Source organism: Electrophorus electricus, chromosome 18, assembly GCF_041902795.1.
Source record: "Electrophorus electricus isolate QZ-2024a chromosome 18, ASM4190279v1, whole genome shotgun sequence".
Lineage (NCBI taxonomy): Eukaryota > Metazoa > Chordata > Actinopteri > Gymnotiformes > Gymnotidae > Electrophorus > Electrophorus electricus.
Window position 1 is genome coordinate 9,282,219 of NC_137514.1, and position 13,827 is coordinate 9,296,045.

The 13,827-nt window shown below is 42.8% G+C and overlaps 2 protein-coding genes across 2 annotated transcripts; both read left to right on the top strand.

Moving 5' to 3' along the window:
- The first annotated feature begins 998 nt into the window (after positions 1-998).
- On the top strand, positions 999-5,302 carry LOC113578493 (protocadherin-8). Its single transcript, XM_027011770.3, has 3 exons — positions 999-3,947; positions 4,071-4,278; positions 4,401-5,302. The coding sequence occupies exons 1-3, from the start codon at positions 1,500-1,502 to the stop codon at positions 4,742-4,744; spliced, it is 3,000 nt and encodes a 999-aa protein (XP_026867571.2). The 5' UTR covers positions 999-1,499; the 3' UTR covers positions 4,745-5,302.
- Positions 5,303-6,017: 715 nt separating this feature from the next.
- cnmd (chondromodulin) lies at positions 6,018-13,184 on the top strand. The gene is made up of 8 exons (XM_027011802.3): positions 6,018-6,034; positions 6,369-6,477; positions 6,755-6,895; positions 7,707-7,847; positions 8,106-8,219; positions 9,460-9,613; positions 10,601-10,695; positions 12,389-13,184. The coding sequence occupies exons 2-8, from the start codon at positions 6,406-6,408 to the stop codon at positions 12,608-12,610; spliced, it is 939 nt and encodes a 312-aa protein (XP_026867603.2). The 5' UTR covers positions 6,018-6,034; positions 6,369-6,405; the 3' UTR covers positions 12,611-13,184.
- Positions 13,185-13,827: the final 643 nt, after the last annotated feature.

Sequence of the window (13,827 nt, forward strand, 5' to 3'; positions counted from 1 at the left end):
CAGATAGGTATTTTTCTTTTGTAACTGATTAATTAAGCGATTCACCTACATCGTAGTCTACGTGATATAACATTACTGACGTAACTAGGTCTAATAAAAAGATGTGCGGGCACTGAAAGTCTAACATTTTGCGTGTCTGGCGCAGTGGAGGCAGATGGGTTTCTTTCGCTTTGTGCACATCGATGCTTACTTGGTCCTTCTGTTGAACGGCAAGTGTTGCCCCACGGAGAGGTGTCGGGAGGGTGAAGTAGAGTGAAAGGAGAGAAAATCTCTTAAATAGCCGTGACGGCCTCGGTCGCTCCCTAAACGTATTTGAATACGATTCCTAAGTCCCAGCCGATTCATTGGCCATCTTCGTTTAGCCAAAAGAGTTATAACCGTGATTGTGGCTGGGATAGGCGACACAAAGGATGCATGTGGCGCTGCCTCATTATGTTCAACTTAGTCGCAGCCCTCTGTGAGAACTGCTGGAGGTTCTCCTCCCTCTCGGCTGCCACGCCGGAATAACACAGACGCTGATGTCTCCAATGGGATACCCCACTACGCTATTATATCCACAGTACTAACGAGGGCTTCATAAGCCTTTGATATAATCTGACTATAGAAATCCGTCTAAATCTCCCGCCGCTTGAAATAAATCCTATTTGAAACGGGTTTTCTTCACCTGGTACAGCAGGCGAGCCCACAGGAGGGTGAAGTCGCTGAGGTAGTGACATGCATGTTAAACGAGCAAAAGTATAGAGATTTGTGTAGCAAATTGCGGTTCAGTTCACACGACATCTCGTGAGCTAAAGAGTCTAAGGGAAATAATCTTTCTGTAGGAGATCTTGTGGACGATAAATAATGAATGAATAGCTGTCATAACTGGAATTACAGAACGTTTGCACAAAACTAGAGAAACGGAGAGTTGAAATCGAGTCCAAAAAATTGATATCCACACACGTGAATCAGAGGCGCACCACAACTGTTTACTGAAAAAATGCACTTAAAATCGATATGATATTTTCATCACTTATGGTAGGACTCCATTTTCGGATTATGAATATGTGCTGGTTCTTCAAAAAGCACCCTTGCTTGGAATAAATCGTCTTTGTTCGACCGAAAGGGATATAGCCTATGAGAAAGAGAAGAAAGTATAGTAAATCACGCAATGCACTTTCGTGCCAAGTTATTTGCTCTTTATGGAATTTCTATATAGGCTTAGATGTCTTTTAAAAGTCCCATTTTTCTATTCAAAGCAGGGATTGGTCACACTTGATCTCATTTGCATGAGGCTGTCTATAAACCGCCCCACCACTGCAGTTTTCTCGAGTTGCGTTGAAAGCTTGCGGACGCAGGCACAGCAGTGCACAGAAGTGCACAGAAGAGAGACTTTTTTCTCATAGAGTTCAGAGAACCTGATGTGACGACTAGACAACGGACAGTATACTTTGACAGGTGCTTTGGTTTTTTTGTTTTGTTTAGTGTATTTCACTCAAGTAGGGTGGCACAGATTAGTTATGATGGGAGGGCACCCAGGCAATCTAATTTTGTATCACCGATGGATGTTCGTTTTCACCTTTCTGTCCCTGCATCTCTGGCCAGTTCTTGCCGCGGGAAGGACCATTAAATATCAAACATACGAAGAGGATGCTCCAGCTACCGTAATCGGAAACCTGGCCAAGGACATGTCCTTAAATCCTTCTTTGAGCTCTAAGACCAATTTCAGAATGATGAAACAGTTCAATGCTTCTTTTGTTAGACTGAGAGAAAGCGACGGGCAGCTCACCATCGGGGAGAGAATTGACAGGGAGAAAATTTGCAAGCATATTGCTCAGTGTCTCATTGCATTTGATGTTGTGAGTTTCTCCAAAGAACAATTCAAACTGATACACGTTGAAGTGGAGGTGAAGGACATCAACGACAATTCCCCCGAGTTTCCAAGAATGGAATCTATACTGGAAATTTCTGAAAACACAGCGCTGGGTACCAGAATACCGCTGGATGTGGCTGTGGATGAAGATGTGAGCACGAACTATATTCAAAGCTACCAAATCTCAGTCAACAGCCACTTTACCATTGATGTGTTGAACAGAGCGGATGGGGTTAAATATGCGGAGCTAGTGCTAATGAAGGAACTGGACAGGGAGACACAGGCGTCCTACGTTCTCGAACTCGTCGCAACCGACGGAGGAAACCCGCCCAGGTCCGGCAGCACGAAGATTAATGTCAAGGTGAAAGATTACAATGACAACAGCCCTGTTTTCGACCGGAACAATTTCTCTGTTGAAATACCAGAGGACGCACCGGTGGGATTTCTGCTACTGGACTTAAACGCGGTTGATCCGGACGAGGGTTTGAATGGGGAAGTTGTATATGGGTTCGGTAATCAAGTGTCGTCCGAGATCCGCCAACTTTTCAAAGTGGACCGTAAATCCGGTCGGCTGACGCTGGAGAGTCAGATTGATTTTGAAAGCAAAACAACGTACGAATTTGATGTCCAAGCGTCAGACTTAGGTCCTAATCCAAGTCCACCTACAATATGTAAAATTGTTGTTCAAGTACAGGACGTTAACGACAATGCGCCAAAAATCACAGTTACCCCAATGACCTCCATAACCGCGGGAATCGCGCACATCACAGAGGCGGCTGCTAAGGACAGTTTTGTAGCGCTGATCAGCACCGCGGACAAGGACTCTGGCGCGAATGGGCAGGTCCACTGTACCTTGTATGGACACGATCATTTTAAACTCCAACAAGCTTATGAAGACAGCTATATGATTGTAACAACAGCTCCCCTCGACAGAGAAAAAATTCCAGAGTATAACCTGACCGTGGTAGCTGAAGACCTTGGATCTCCCCCGTTCAGAACAATTAAACAGTATACCATTAGGCTGAGCGATGAAAACGACAACGCCCCGGTATTTAGTAAACCTATTTATGAAGTTTCAGTAGTGGAAAATAACGCACCAGGTGCTTATATCACCACAGTGGTGGCCAGAGACCAAGACCTAGGTCAAAACAGCAAAGTCAGCTATAAACTCTCAGACACCTATGTTATGGGCTCGCCGGCATCAACATTTGTATCACTAGACCCCGCCACTGGTTCGATCTATGCGCTTCGGAGTTTCAATTACGAAGTTCTGAAACAGCTTGAACTGCGAATTCAAGCAAGCGACGGGGGGTCACCGCAACTCCACGGTAGCGCAGCGATCAATATAAAGATAGCTGATCAGAATGACAACGCTCCCTCTATCACACAACCCGTGCTCAACAATGGAACTGCAGACATTCTCCTGCCAAAAGATGCTGCCTCGGGTTATGTTATAACCCAGATCAACGCGCGGGATGCTGACGAGGGCGTCAATGCAGAAATGTCCTACAAAATTACTACCGGAGAAGCCTCCGTGTTCTCCATCAACAGAGCGACCGGTGAGATCTATCTGACCCGCGAGCTAAACTACGAAGTCGACGAAAGCTTGAAAGTCACAGTAACCGTGAGTGACAACGGGAGACCGTCGCTAACTTCAACAGCCACAATCCGCTTCACCATCATCGCAGGAGCTCCCCCAAGTGACCGCAACATATTCCGACACAGCAACGACGACGAGCCCCACGAATGGGACCTATCCATTGTCATAATTGTCGTTTTGGCGGGGAGCTGCACACTATTGCTTTTAGCCATTATTGTAATAGCAACAACCTGCAACAAACGTAAGGTGAACAAGCGTCGCGACAGCTTTCATCCAGAAAAGGAAGATGGTGTAAATCTGGACGTGGGAAAGAACAACAGCGACCCACTGCTACCAATTCAAAACGACGGGGTGTTCGACGCCCATCCGTACTCTAACAAGCCTAGTTTCACTGGATCTGTACAGGCAGGCAGTGACATATGCGGCAGTTCAGAGGACGGCACTGAAGTATGTGTATATGAATCAGAAAACCAAAGCCGCGGAACACAACTGGAGGTAAGTTACAATGACCCGTATGCTTTTGTGCGACTTTGAAACGCATATGATATCCTATCAGCGATCTATAGGGTTGATAATTTTATATCGTGACTAATGTGTTCTGTATTTTAATTCTCATAGGGATACTCGACCCTGCCTGGCTACGGCAAAGAGGTTGTGAGACCCATTACAATATGGAAAGGCAACTCATACACTACCATTTCGGCACGAGATCCTCAATTCAGTGGCAAAGATAGCGGCAAAGGAGACAGCGACTTCAATGACAGTGATTCAGACATAAGTGGTGATGGGCTGAAAAAAGACGGACAACAAACCAACGCTCAAAACAGTAAGACACGCTGCTTAGCGGTTAGGCAGTTAGGCAAAGGCAGCGATTGCTTACCGTGACTAAAACGGTTGGAACGCGCTAACAAACCTATTTTTTTTGTTTGTTTGTTTATGCTTTTTCAGGTCTGTGGGCATGTACGAGCGAGTGCAAGATCCTTGGCCATTCTGACCGCTGCTGGAGTCCAACTGCCACCAGGGCAAACAGCAACTCTGCACATGGACAGCACCTGTCCTCTTTTGCTAAGACTGGCTCACTTCCAAGGGACACTCTTAGAAGGGAAAATTATTACCAAGCCCACATCCCAAAAACAATGGGTCTGCAGAGCGTCTACGAGAAAGTACTTCACAGAGAATATGACTATGTGTTAGTCCCCCCACCTCAGCCGATGAGGGTACGAGAAATAAACGATGTCACAATTCCAGTGTATTCGCCTAAAACAACGAGTTCTCCCACGAACGAAGTATGAGGGCCAACCAGAGAGCTCCAGAAAATAAGACTGCAAACTTTAATACCACTCGTTACGGCAGCTGTTGCGTCCCAACAGTGCACAAAAATCATTATTTGTGTATTTAAAAATCTCTTTCAGTCAGTGTTAGTCTTACACTTTTAAGCAATCAGATGATCTTGTTGGATATTATATGTATATTATGCAAGTGTTTTGTAAATACAGAGTATATTTTTATATTGTTATTCATAAGTAAAACAAAGGATATTTGAGATTATATACTTTATTTTAAAGCATGTCCATTATTTAAAATGACCCTACACCTTTCAGGTCACAAACCATATCAAGCTGATAAATGTGTAAACATTTAGCCGGAATGCAAGATGTAACATTTTTGATCGATTTCTTTCATCATGCTATACAAAGAATAAACACTGAAAATCTTTTTTTTTTTTTGCGTGAAGATCACTGCTAATTTTTAAAGTCATATTCTAGGACAGAGGATGGCGCTGTTTGCAAGATTTGAGGCTAAGTAAATGTCAATGTATGCAGGAGCTGAAATAAACAACCTAAAACAGACTTGATCTATTTTCACTAGTGTTCTGTAACTTTCAGCTCAAGGCTTAGCTATATTTGTGGTTTGGAACGTCAGGAGCGAAATTTCTGCTTCTGCTTTGCCATATTTCTCTCAAATACTTGCACGGAATATGTTCTTTATTTCCCATAGAACTACCCCACACACTTAAAAACAACCAACCAACAACAACAACAACAACAACAACAACAACAACAACAACAACAAAACCCCTGCATCCATTTGTATCATATAATTACGCGCACCTGCACCCTGCTCTGCCTACGTGGTGCGGTAACACCTCACCCACGCTCTGAACAAGCAACTCAAACCAATGGTTACTCAATTTTTTTGGCGTCATCTGCCTTTTCTGTCTCGGTGTCTCGCGGCACCAGAAAGACTAACATAGACTTAAGAGACACGAATGTTGCACGGCAAGGCAATAAAGGCATTTCAGAGCTTCGGGTGACCTTGGACGTCTGTCTGTGCAAACTCGAAAGCCATATTTGCCATTCCACTTCCTAATGCACTGGCTATTTTCTATACAGCTACTTAAACATTATGCATGACACGAATCTCTCGCACAGACGTGATTATCAGAGCCAATAGAGGGGGCTGTAAATAGAGCTGCTTTTATTCGGCTAACGCGTGAACGCGTGCAATATTTGCGCGCATAATAGATGCACTCGGTTCAAAGAAAATCTTGTTCCACTCTTGCAGTGCAATATGTCGTGAAGGTAATGCGTGCGCGACCATACGAATCATACATTTTACCACTGTAAAACTCTCTTAATTGATATGCAGTCGCGTAACACGCAAAAGCGTACAGGCTACGTACTGGTTGATATCCTGAATATCCTAAGGTCACTGCTTACGAATGCAACTTTCTGGAGCAACCTTTTCACTCAGAATTACAAATCCAGTTTTCCGAAATCAGTTTTCCAGTCTTCCAAAATTGTCCCATGTTCCCACCGGTAATATTACACCCTCGCGCATAGGTTGTTCCCTCACGTCACGGTGCTTCCCCAGACCCATACACAACTTTTTTTCACCTTCCCTGTCCTAAAAAAGAACAAGTGGATCGTGAGACCGAAGTCAATCTTCAGCCATGGATGTGACTTCTGAGAAAATACCTATTGCCATGGCGGGACCAGAGGACTTGCAACAGCTCATGCCCCCAGTAAGTAATATCTAAATAATTTTTCGTCATTCTGTAATCTAATTATATAGCAAATTCAAATACAAATGAGCACAAAAGCTTGTCTTTTTGGAAGCCTATAAGCTCTAAGCAATAATATAGAATAGGTTCCCGTCAAGGACTTCATGTATCATAGGTGACACTTCATAGTTCGGTCACAAACAATTGCTCCTTGGTTAATACACAATTTAACACATATTTATGAATCATGCGTGACAGCTGCTATTTTAATTTTTTTCAACAACACACATTTGGACAGGCATACACGGCTGTGACCGTAAAGCCCTCGAGCTCTGGACGTTTATTGAAGATTGGTGTGGCGGCACTGACGGTTGGAGCTGCGTTACTTCTATTCGGAGCAATCGGCGCTTTCTACTTTTGGAATGTCAATGATAAGCATGTAAGCTATACATTGTTTTCTTATAACCTACTCTTTCCCACTGTCTGTGTTCATTTTTTTTAACTTCCAAAGTGCATAAACAAATCCAACAAGTAAACACAAGTCTATAATTTGTGTGGAATTGATAAACGTAGACATCTGTCCACTGCTTCAATGGTCTACCTGAAGCCCAAGGGGCGAAAGGTGTGGAGCAAGGAGTGTATAATTTTGCGCGTTGTACCGTGCGCCATCTGTAAAATATTCAGTCTTCTCTCAACATTTTTCATTTTTAACACAAATTAAAAGACATTGATGAAAAACATAAGTATTAACTTAGTTTATTTATCTATATTTAGGTTATTATGTATGTAACTTCTAAATAATTTGATAGTGTGGATTTTATCTTCACATAGTGTTTAACTACAAAAACGGAAAACATGTTTGCTGCACAGAAGAGATGAGTTATTTTTAGAAAGTTTTCAAATAATATGGTTTGTGTGAAAGGGCTTCTTTTTTTCAAAACAATATAGCATAACACAAATTCCATGTATTCATTTTTCTAGTCTTCACACATGTACTCTTTACCTTGTTCCTTACTGTCATAAAGTTTAAAGTCTCAATCAAAAAATGATCACAGAGCACCAGAGTCACCACAGTGTTTGATCCTCAGTTACCAGCAGAAAAGTAGGTAAAATGAAGTTTTCATTATAGCTGGGCCATCTGACACTACTAAAGACCGTCCCATGTGTATTTGGTTTTTCCCCGAGTCTACAGCGCTGATAAGCTGCATGACACTGATGACACTGCATTATGTGCCTCATGACCCCTACAGGTGTACAATGTCCACTACAGCATGAGCATCAATGGCAAAGTAGAGGAGGGCTCCATGGAGATTGACTCGCTGAACAACTTGGAGAGATTTAGAACAGGAAGCGGCAATGATGAGGCCATTGAGGTCCACGATTTTCAGATAGTAAGCCTTTCAGTCACAGTTTCACCTTTTTTCACACCACTATATATGCTAAATCCAAATCTAAGATGAAATAAATGCACTGGATGTAGTTAGTTTTGCACTCCTATGAATACAAGGAGCTATCCACTTCAAACTCTGTCGGCTGCCTTAAATAAAAACAGATATGAATTCTGGTAATAAATAGGATATTTGGTCAGCTGCATTAAGTTTTTTTTTTTTTAAAGCTGCAATGTATTGAGTAGTACCTGTCACACACAGGGAATTACTGGCATCCGCTTTGCTGGAGCAGGGAAATGCTACATCAAGACCCAGGCCAAAGGTCACCTTCCGAATGTGGACTCTCTAAATAAGGAGTCGCTGACGTTTGACTTGGTAAGTTGAGCTGTCACATTTCACACAGCTGTGCAGGTTTTGCCATCTGTACCTCTTAGCAGATTGGCATACCTCACAAAAATGCCTGCGTTTCAAAGAAGAATCAGTTGGAATGAAACTCAAAAAGAGCCAGTTAGAGGTCTCTTTTTCAGAAGGCCTGCTCCCACCACCTCCAGACTCCCATAGTTGGGGTCAGATCTGTGATTGAGCCCTTTTGTTTCACAAACAGATGAATAGGCTCTGGCCAGGTGCTTTGAAATGGGAATCATATGACTTGAGCGCTTACACATGGAAGATTGAAAAGACTTCTTAAAAAAAAAAAAAGACTACACGTGTAACAGGTTTGGAGTTTTTATCATCTTCTTTTTTCTTCTCCTTCTTCTGGGTGAAAAAAGACAAGAGGACAAATTGAAATGATTGAATGTGCACACGGGTGTAGCTTTTGGCACAGCCTACCGGAGGACTCATAGTTAGTGATTGTGCCGGAGGCTCCTCCATCCGGTTTGGAGCGCAGGCAAGTCCGCAGCTCAGGAGACCCCTACAAAAGGAGCTCATGGCTCTTTTTTTGGGAGTGCTGCCAAGACCAATCTCCAAATTAGACTGCTGATGCCCCCTCACCCAACAGCTGCAGCATTCATTTTGCACCGCACGTTTAAAGATGACTATTTCATAACGGCCGTGTCTGTGAAGTTGCTCATCACAGAGCAAATTTCTCTCAAGCGCGGATCCATTTTTAAACGATTTAATGCAAATGGCTACTTGAATATTCATGCAGGGTGTGTGTGTGCCTGTGTTTGTTACAATGTCAATGCATGCTGGGCTGCACAGATAAGGTGGTCCTGTCAACAGCAGTGCCTTGCAGCATTTTAAAGCGTTGTATATGCGTGGGGGGCTGTGACTACAAAATGGATGAGAGAAGCTCATTGAGAGCAACTAACACTGTTTGTGTAGTGGCACTTAGAACATCCATTTTAGACTTGTGAGACCACAGGGGAAAAACATTACAACTAGTACAGAGATCAATCTAAACACCCTTTTACAAATCACTACTTATTGGGTGAAGAGTAAAATCAGAGCATGACAAGCCTTTCTTAGATATGTGTTGGTCTCAGATAAAAAAAAAATAATAATTTGTTGATCCTCTTATGTAAGACATCTCTTTGTGGAAGAATAAAAGGGGAGACACCTTAGCCAACAGAGAAATGCGCAATTAATCAAATGTATATTTGGACTCTCTCAGGAGGATGAGATCATGCCTGCCAAGTTCGAGGAGGAGTCTCTTATCTGGGTCACGGCTGATCAGCCGCTCAAGGACAACAGCTTCCTCAGCACTAAAATCCTGGACCTGTGTGGAGACCTGCCCATCTTTTGGCTCCGCCCCACCTACCCCAACGGTAGGAGGGCCCTGCAGTGCTAGCCCTGCTGCTTTCCCCTTTGTCTTCACCTTTCCTTCCTTTTTTTTGGGGGGGGGGGGGGGTATGAACAGATTTGATTTCAGCCATAAGGAGTGGGCTGTCGAGAACTGCATGACTAGAAGACCATGGACACATCAATACAGGGGGTACTCATTGTACACTTGCCCCATAGTTACCCTCTTAAAGACCCTCAGACAGACACTCGCCTGACCACATTACTATAAATGTTTAATACAGTTTAGTCACGAGCTCCTAATACAGATTAGACATTGGTGCTGTTTCGTTGGTCTGCATCTTGTGTAATTGAGCTGAGGCCATTAGACATGTAAGGGATAATTGCTCAAAAACAGCCCAGCTGAAACTCCTCTGAATAAAACTAAAAAGTGTGCACATGCTACAAGGCCGCAAGGAAATGGATGTACAGTGTGCATCCAAATAACTCTCCCACATATGAACAGAAAGAAAAGAGTAAGCATTGTCCAGTCTATAAGTCCAGTCTATAATAGATGACAACCAAGATTATGTGTTTAAAAAGAAATGTTTATTCATGATAGACATACTTAGCAATCCTAGGTTTTCAGATGTGAAGCATCTCATGGAACTGGTTCAGTCTAGTTCAGTCCCTTAAGTTGCAGTGTCATTATATCCCCTTGTTTTTTTTTTTTTTTGTTGTTTTTTTGTTTGTTTTTTTAAGGTAATGACGTGTGTTATAACTATGGGGCATTCTTCTTCATACTGGTAGGAGGTAAAATATTATAGTACTCCTCGAGCCAAAATGGCACTGACAAACAGAAATAAGGCCTGCCAACCAGTAGCCAGGCCCACGTGTGCTGTCAGCTTGCCCCAAATGCCACATTTTAGAGGGAGAAACATCCAACAGTAAGCACTGATCAGTGGGCGTAGTCGGAATACGTTTGGTGCATGTGAGGACTCTTCTGCATAAACCCTGTCACCTGCGCACCACAGGCGGGCAGAAGAAGAGATCAGTGCCGCGGGCCAGACGACAGGCTGAGGAGGGTGAGGAAGAGGAGCCGCTGTTCAACCCGGAGAATCCATACCACGTGAGTGTGGCAGTCAGTGCTCTGAGTCAGAGCTGTTGCCCAAGGCAACACCTACCTAGTTTATCTGCGTCATGTGAGGCTCTTTGTACAGACAGAGAAGGAGAAAGAAATGCAGAGGCATGGGAGCAAGGTGAGAGAGAAACGTAAAAATGAATTAACTTCCATAAGTCACATGGGATTTAAATAAACACCACGGCATGATTGGCAGTTGTAACGTTGCAGTGGCTGTACTGCCTGAAGCCATACTTAACATGGCAGTGATGCAGCACGATTTCAATAAAACTTGAATATCCATTTGGAATAACTGTCCATCCCAATCACAATCACACTGTCCCCCAAGGCCTGATTGCAGAGTGGCAATATATCAGGGCTGTCAATTCAGAGCCCAGCATCTGTGGTGAGCTCTCCAGTCGATATTTGTCTACATCAACTGTACACCATCAAACATTATTTTTGGCAGGTATTCTGTGTTCTTCCTCTCTCTGTTCTTTAAGGAGATGCAGGGGAAAACAGGGCTTCAGAGAGCTTTGATCTGCAGGATCAGTATGCTCAGGAGCCACTTAAAGATGGATGTGCTGTGTTTCAGTCTCCCTTCAACCTTAGTTGAGGGTCCCCCCTCCCTTTTCCAATGCTGCTTGCCAAGCATATAGAGACCTCTGGATTTGAGGATTAGGTTTGGGAAACATTACACCACTTTTATAGTGTATCTATACATATAATTATTATTTAATGCAGATCACCAATGTGTAAATGCAATGCTCCCCCTCTTGTTCATATGCTGTATACACTCATACCCCATATTGTAGTATAAATCTTTTTGGTTATTAAGCATGTTAGTCTGTAACCATGGTGTTGTAATGTATATTGTATTCCAGGTTTGAATGAATACATTAACACCCATTAGACATTTGCACTGATGCAAAACCATTTTGCGTTTAGTGTTAGCGTGCCCCAGAGCATGCATGTCACTCTATGTAAACAGACAGCCGTATAGTCAAAGAACGGGGCAGCTGCACGTGCGGCAGCAGATGCTGAGGTCATTGGAGGGGGCCGTGCTAGTCACCCATCGTCTGTTCTCACAAGGTTCCTTTCAAATGAGACCGCACCCCTCTATTGAAACTCTCCTCTATTGTGTTAGCATAGGCCACTCTAGTCCCTCCAACCCAGTCTCCCCCTGAAAACCCTCTGTTCAGGCCACCATCTCCTAATCTAATCCACGCTCCCCCCATTTTCTAAATGTAAAAAAAACAAAAAAAAAACAAAACAAACAAACAAAAAAAAAAACTAAAAGGAAAACTGGGGCACATTCATATTTACTTCAGTACAACTGAAAAACAAGGCACAGAATATCTTAAATTGGGCAATTGCAGAAATTTGCTAAAAATCCAAATATCAGGAAAACTAGATTTAGCATCTGAATAGTGCATGGTGCACACTAAGTGTTAAAGTATTATGTATACATTTGTTGTTCTTTGTGTCCATTAAGTCAGAGGTTTACAGCAGTCCTGGAGCCCCACTGTCTTGTACAGTTTCAAGTCTTCACTCCTCTAGCACTGCATAAGATATTTTAGAGCATGTAAAAGAGAACTGTACAGGCCAATGGGTTCCCAGGAGTTGGAGTTGAAAACCCCTATACTAAGATGCTCAATTCTCTTTCACTTTTCCTCCCCCCCCTGCTTCGACTTGCCGCCAGCGTACGGAGGGTGAGGAGGGCACTATGACCTTTGACCCCATGCTGGACCACACCGGCGTGTGCTGTGCAGAGTGTCGCCGGAGCTACACCCAGTGCCAGCGCATCTGCGAGCCCCTAGGTGGCTACCACCCATGGCCATACCATTACCAAGGCTGCAGGGTGGCCTGTCGTGTGATCATGCCCTGCTCCTGGTGGGTGGCTCGCATCATGGGCCTGGTCTAAAGCTCCTCACCATCAAGATACCTACAAAGAAGGGTTGGATCCAGCATGGATGGCCTACTCTCAGTAAATGGCTTGTGCCAGAAATGACATTGCTATGAAGATCACCATTACGCAGTTTGCTAAACGATGGCTGTATGAGTTTATTGTATCCAATTGCATCAGCATCAGGGGACAGATAAGAATGACAAGAAAGCACAAGTTCATGTGCAGTACACTGTGTACAAGTTCATTTAACAACTTCTTTGAAAATATATATTTTGTTTTCAGCTTTACAGAAAGGTTTGCTCAGTATCAAAAATATATGAACATTGTATAATTAAAGATTTTCAAAAGACAGCTTTTTTTTTTTCATTAACTGAATAGAATAGCAAATGTATAAAAAGGTGCACAACAAAAAAAAATGTTTTTTTCTTTTGATGTAAATACGTGTAATAATTTGCTAGCCTTAAGAGGACTCAACAGCTGAATGAATGCCAGCGTGAGATATTTAAAATAGGTTTCCCAGTTTGAAATCATGCCATTTCTTTGAATATTGCTTTTCATGCAATATAAAAAATTTTTTTTTTCCTCTTTTGATGAGTCTTTTTTTTTTTTTTATAGTAGTACTGCTGCTTTTAAAATGCATTTTTCAACAGAAAGCCAAGGTTTGGCTTTGTTTTGTTTTATAGTGATTGTTTTCAGCAGTGAAAGGAAAAAAAAAAAGTAAGAATAAGGAACATCACTAGAGGTTAATAAACAAGGCTCAAGTCTTTTACTGCTTTCATGGTGCAAGTTTACCCATAATGCAAATGGCTGAGCTCCTTTTGATGTCTGCTGGAGGAGCTTTAAGCGAGGGAGAAAATGACTGTTGAGTTTAAACTGGAGCCATAAAGCTTCCCTGTTTGATCAGCTTCGGAGATGAAATGTGTTGTGAATTTATCACTTAACCCATTATCAAAGAGTTTTTACCCCCCCCCCCCCCCTCAAGCTGTTCATCTCTGTAGAGTGATATGAAATGTTTACAGTACATAACTATAGTGTGAGTGCATCTCTTGGTCTTTTAACAGCTTGATGCTGACACCATCCCTTCTCTAAAGGGCACTGAAGAGTCAAGTAAATAATAGTGTGCTCACTTGCACAACTTAAGTTGGGAGGAAAAAATAAAAATAAATCAATAAAACAGACAAATGAAGCCAGCTGCTCCAAGAGCCAAATACTGCATGAATCTTCAGGAAGCT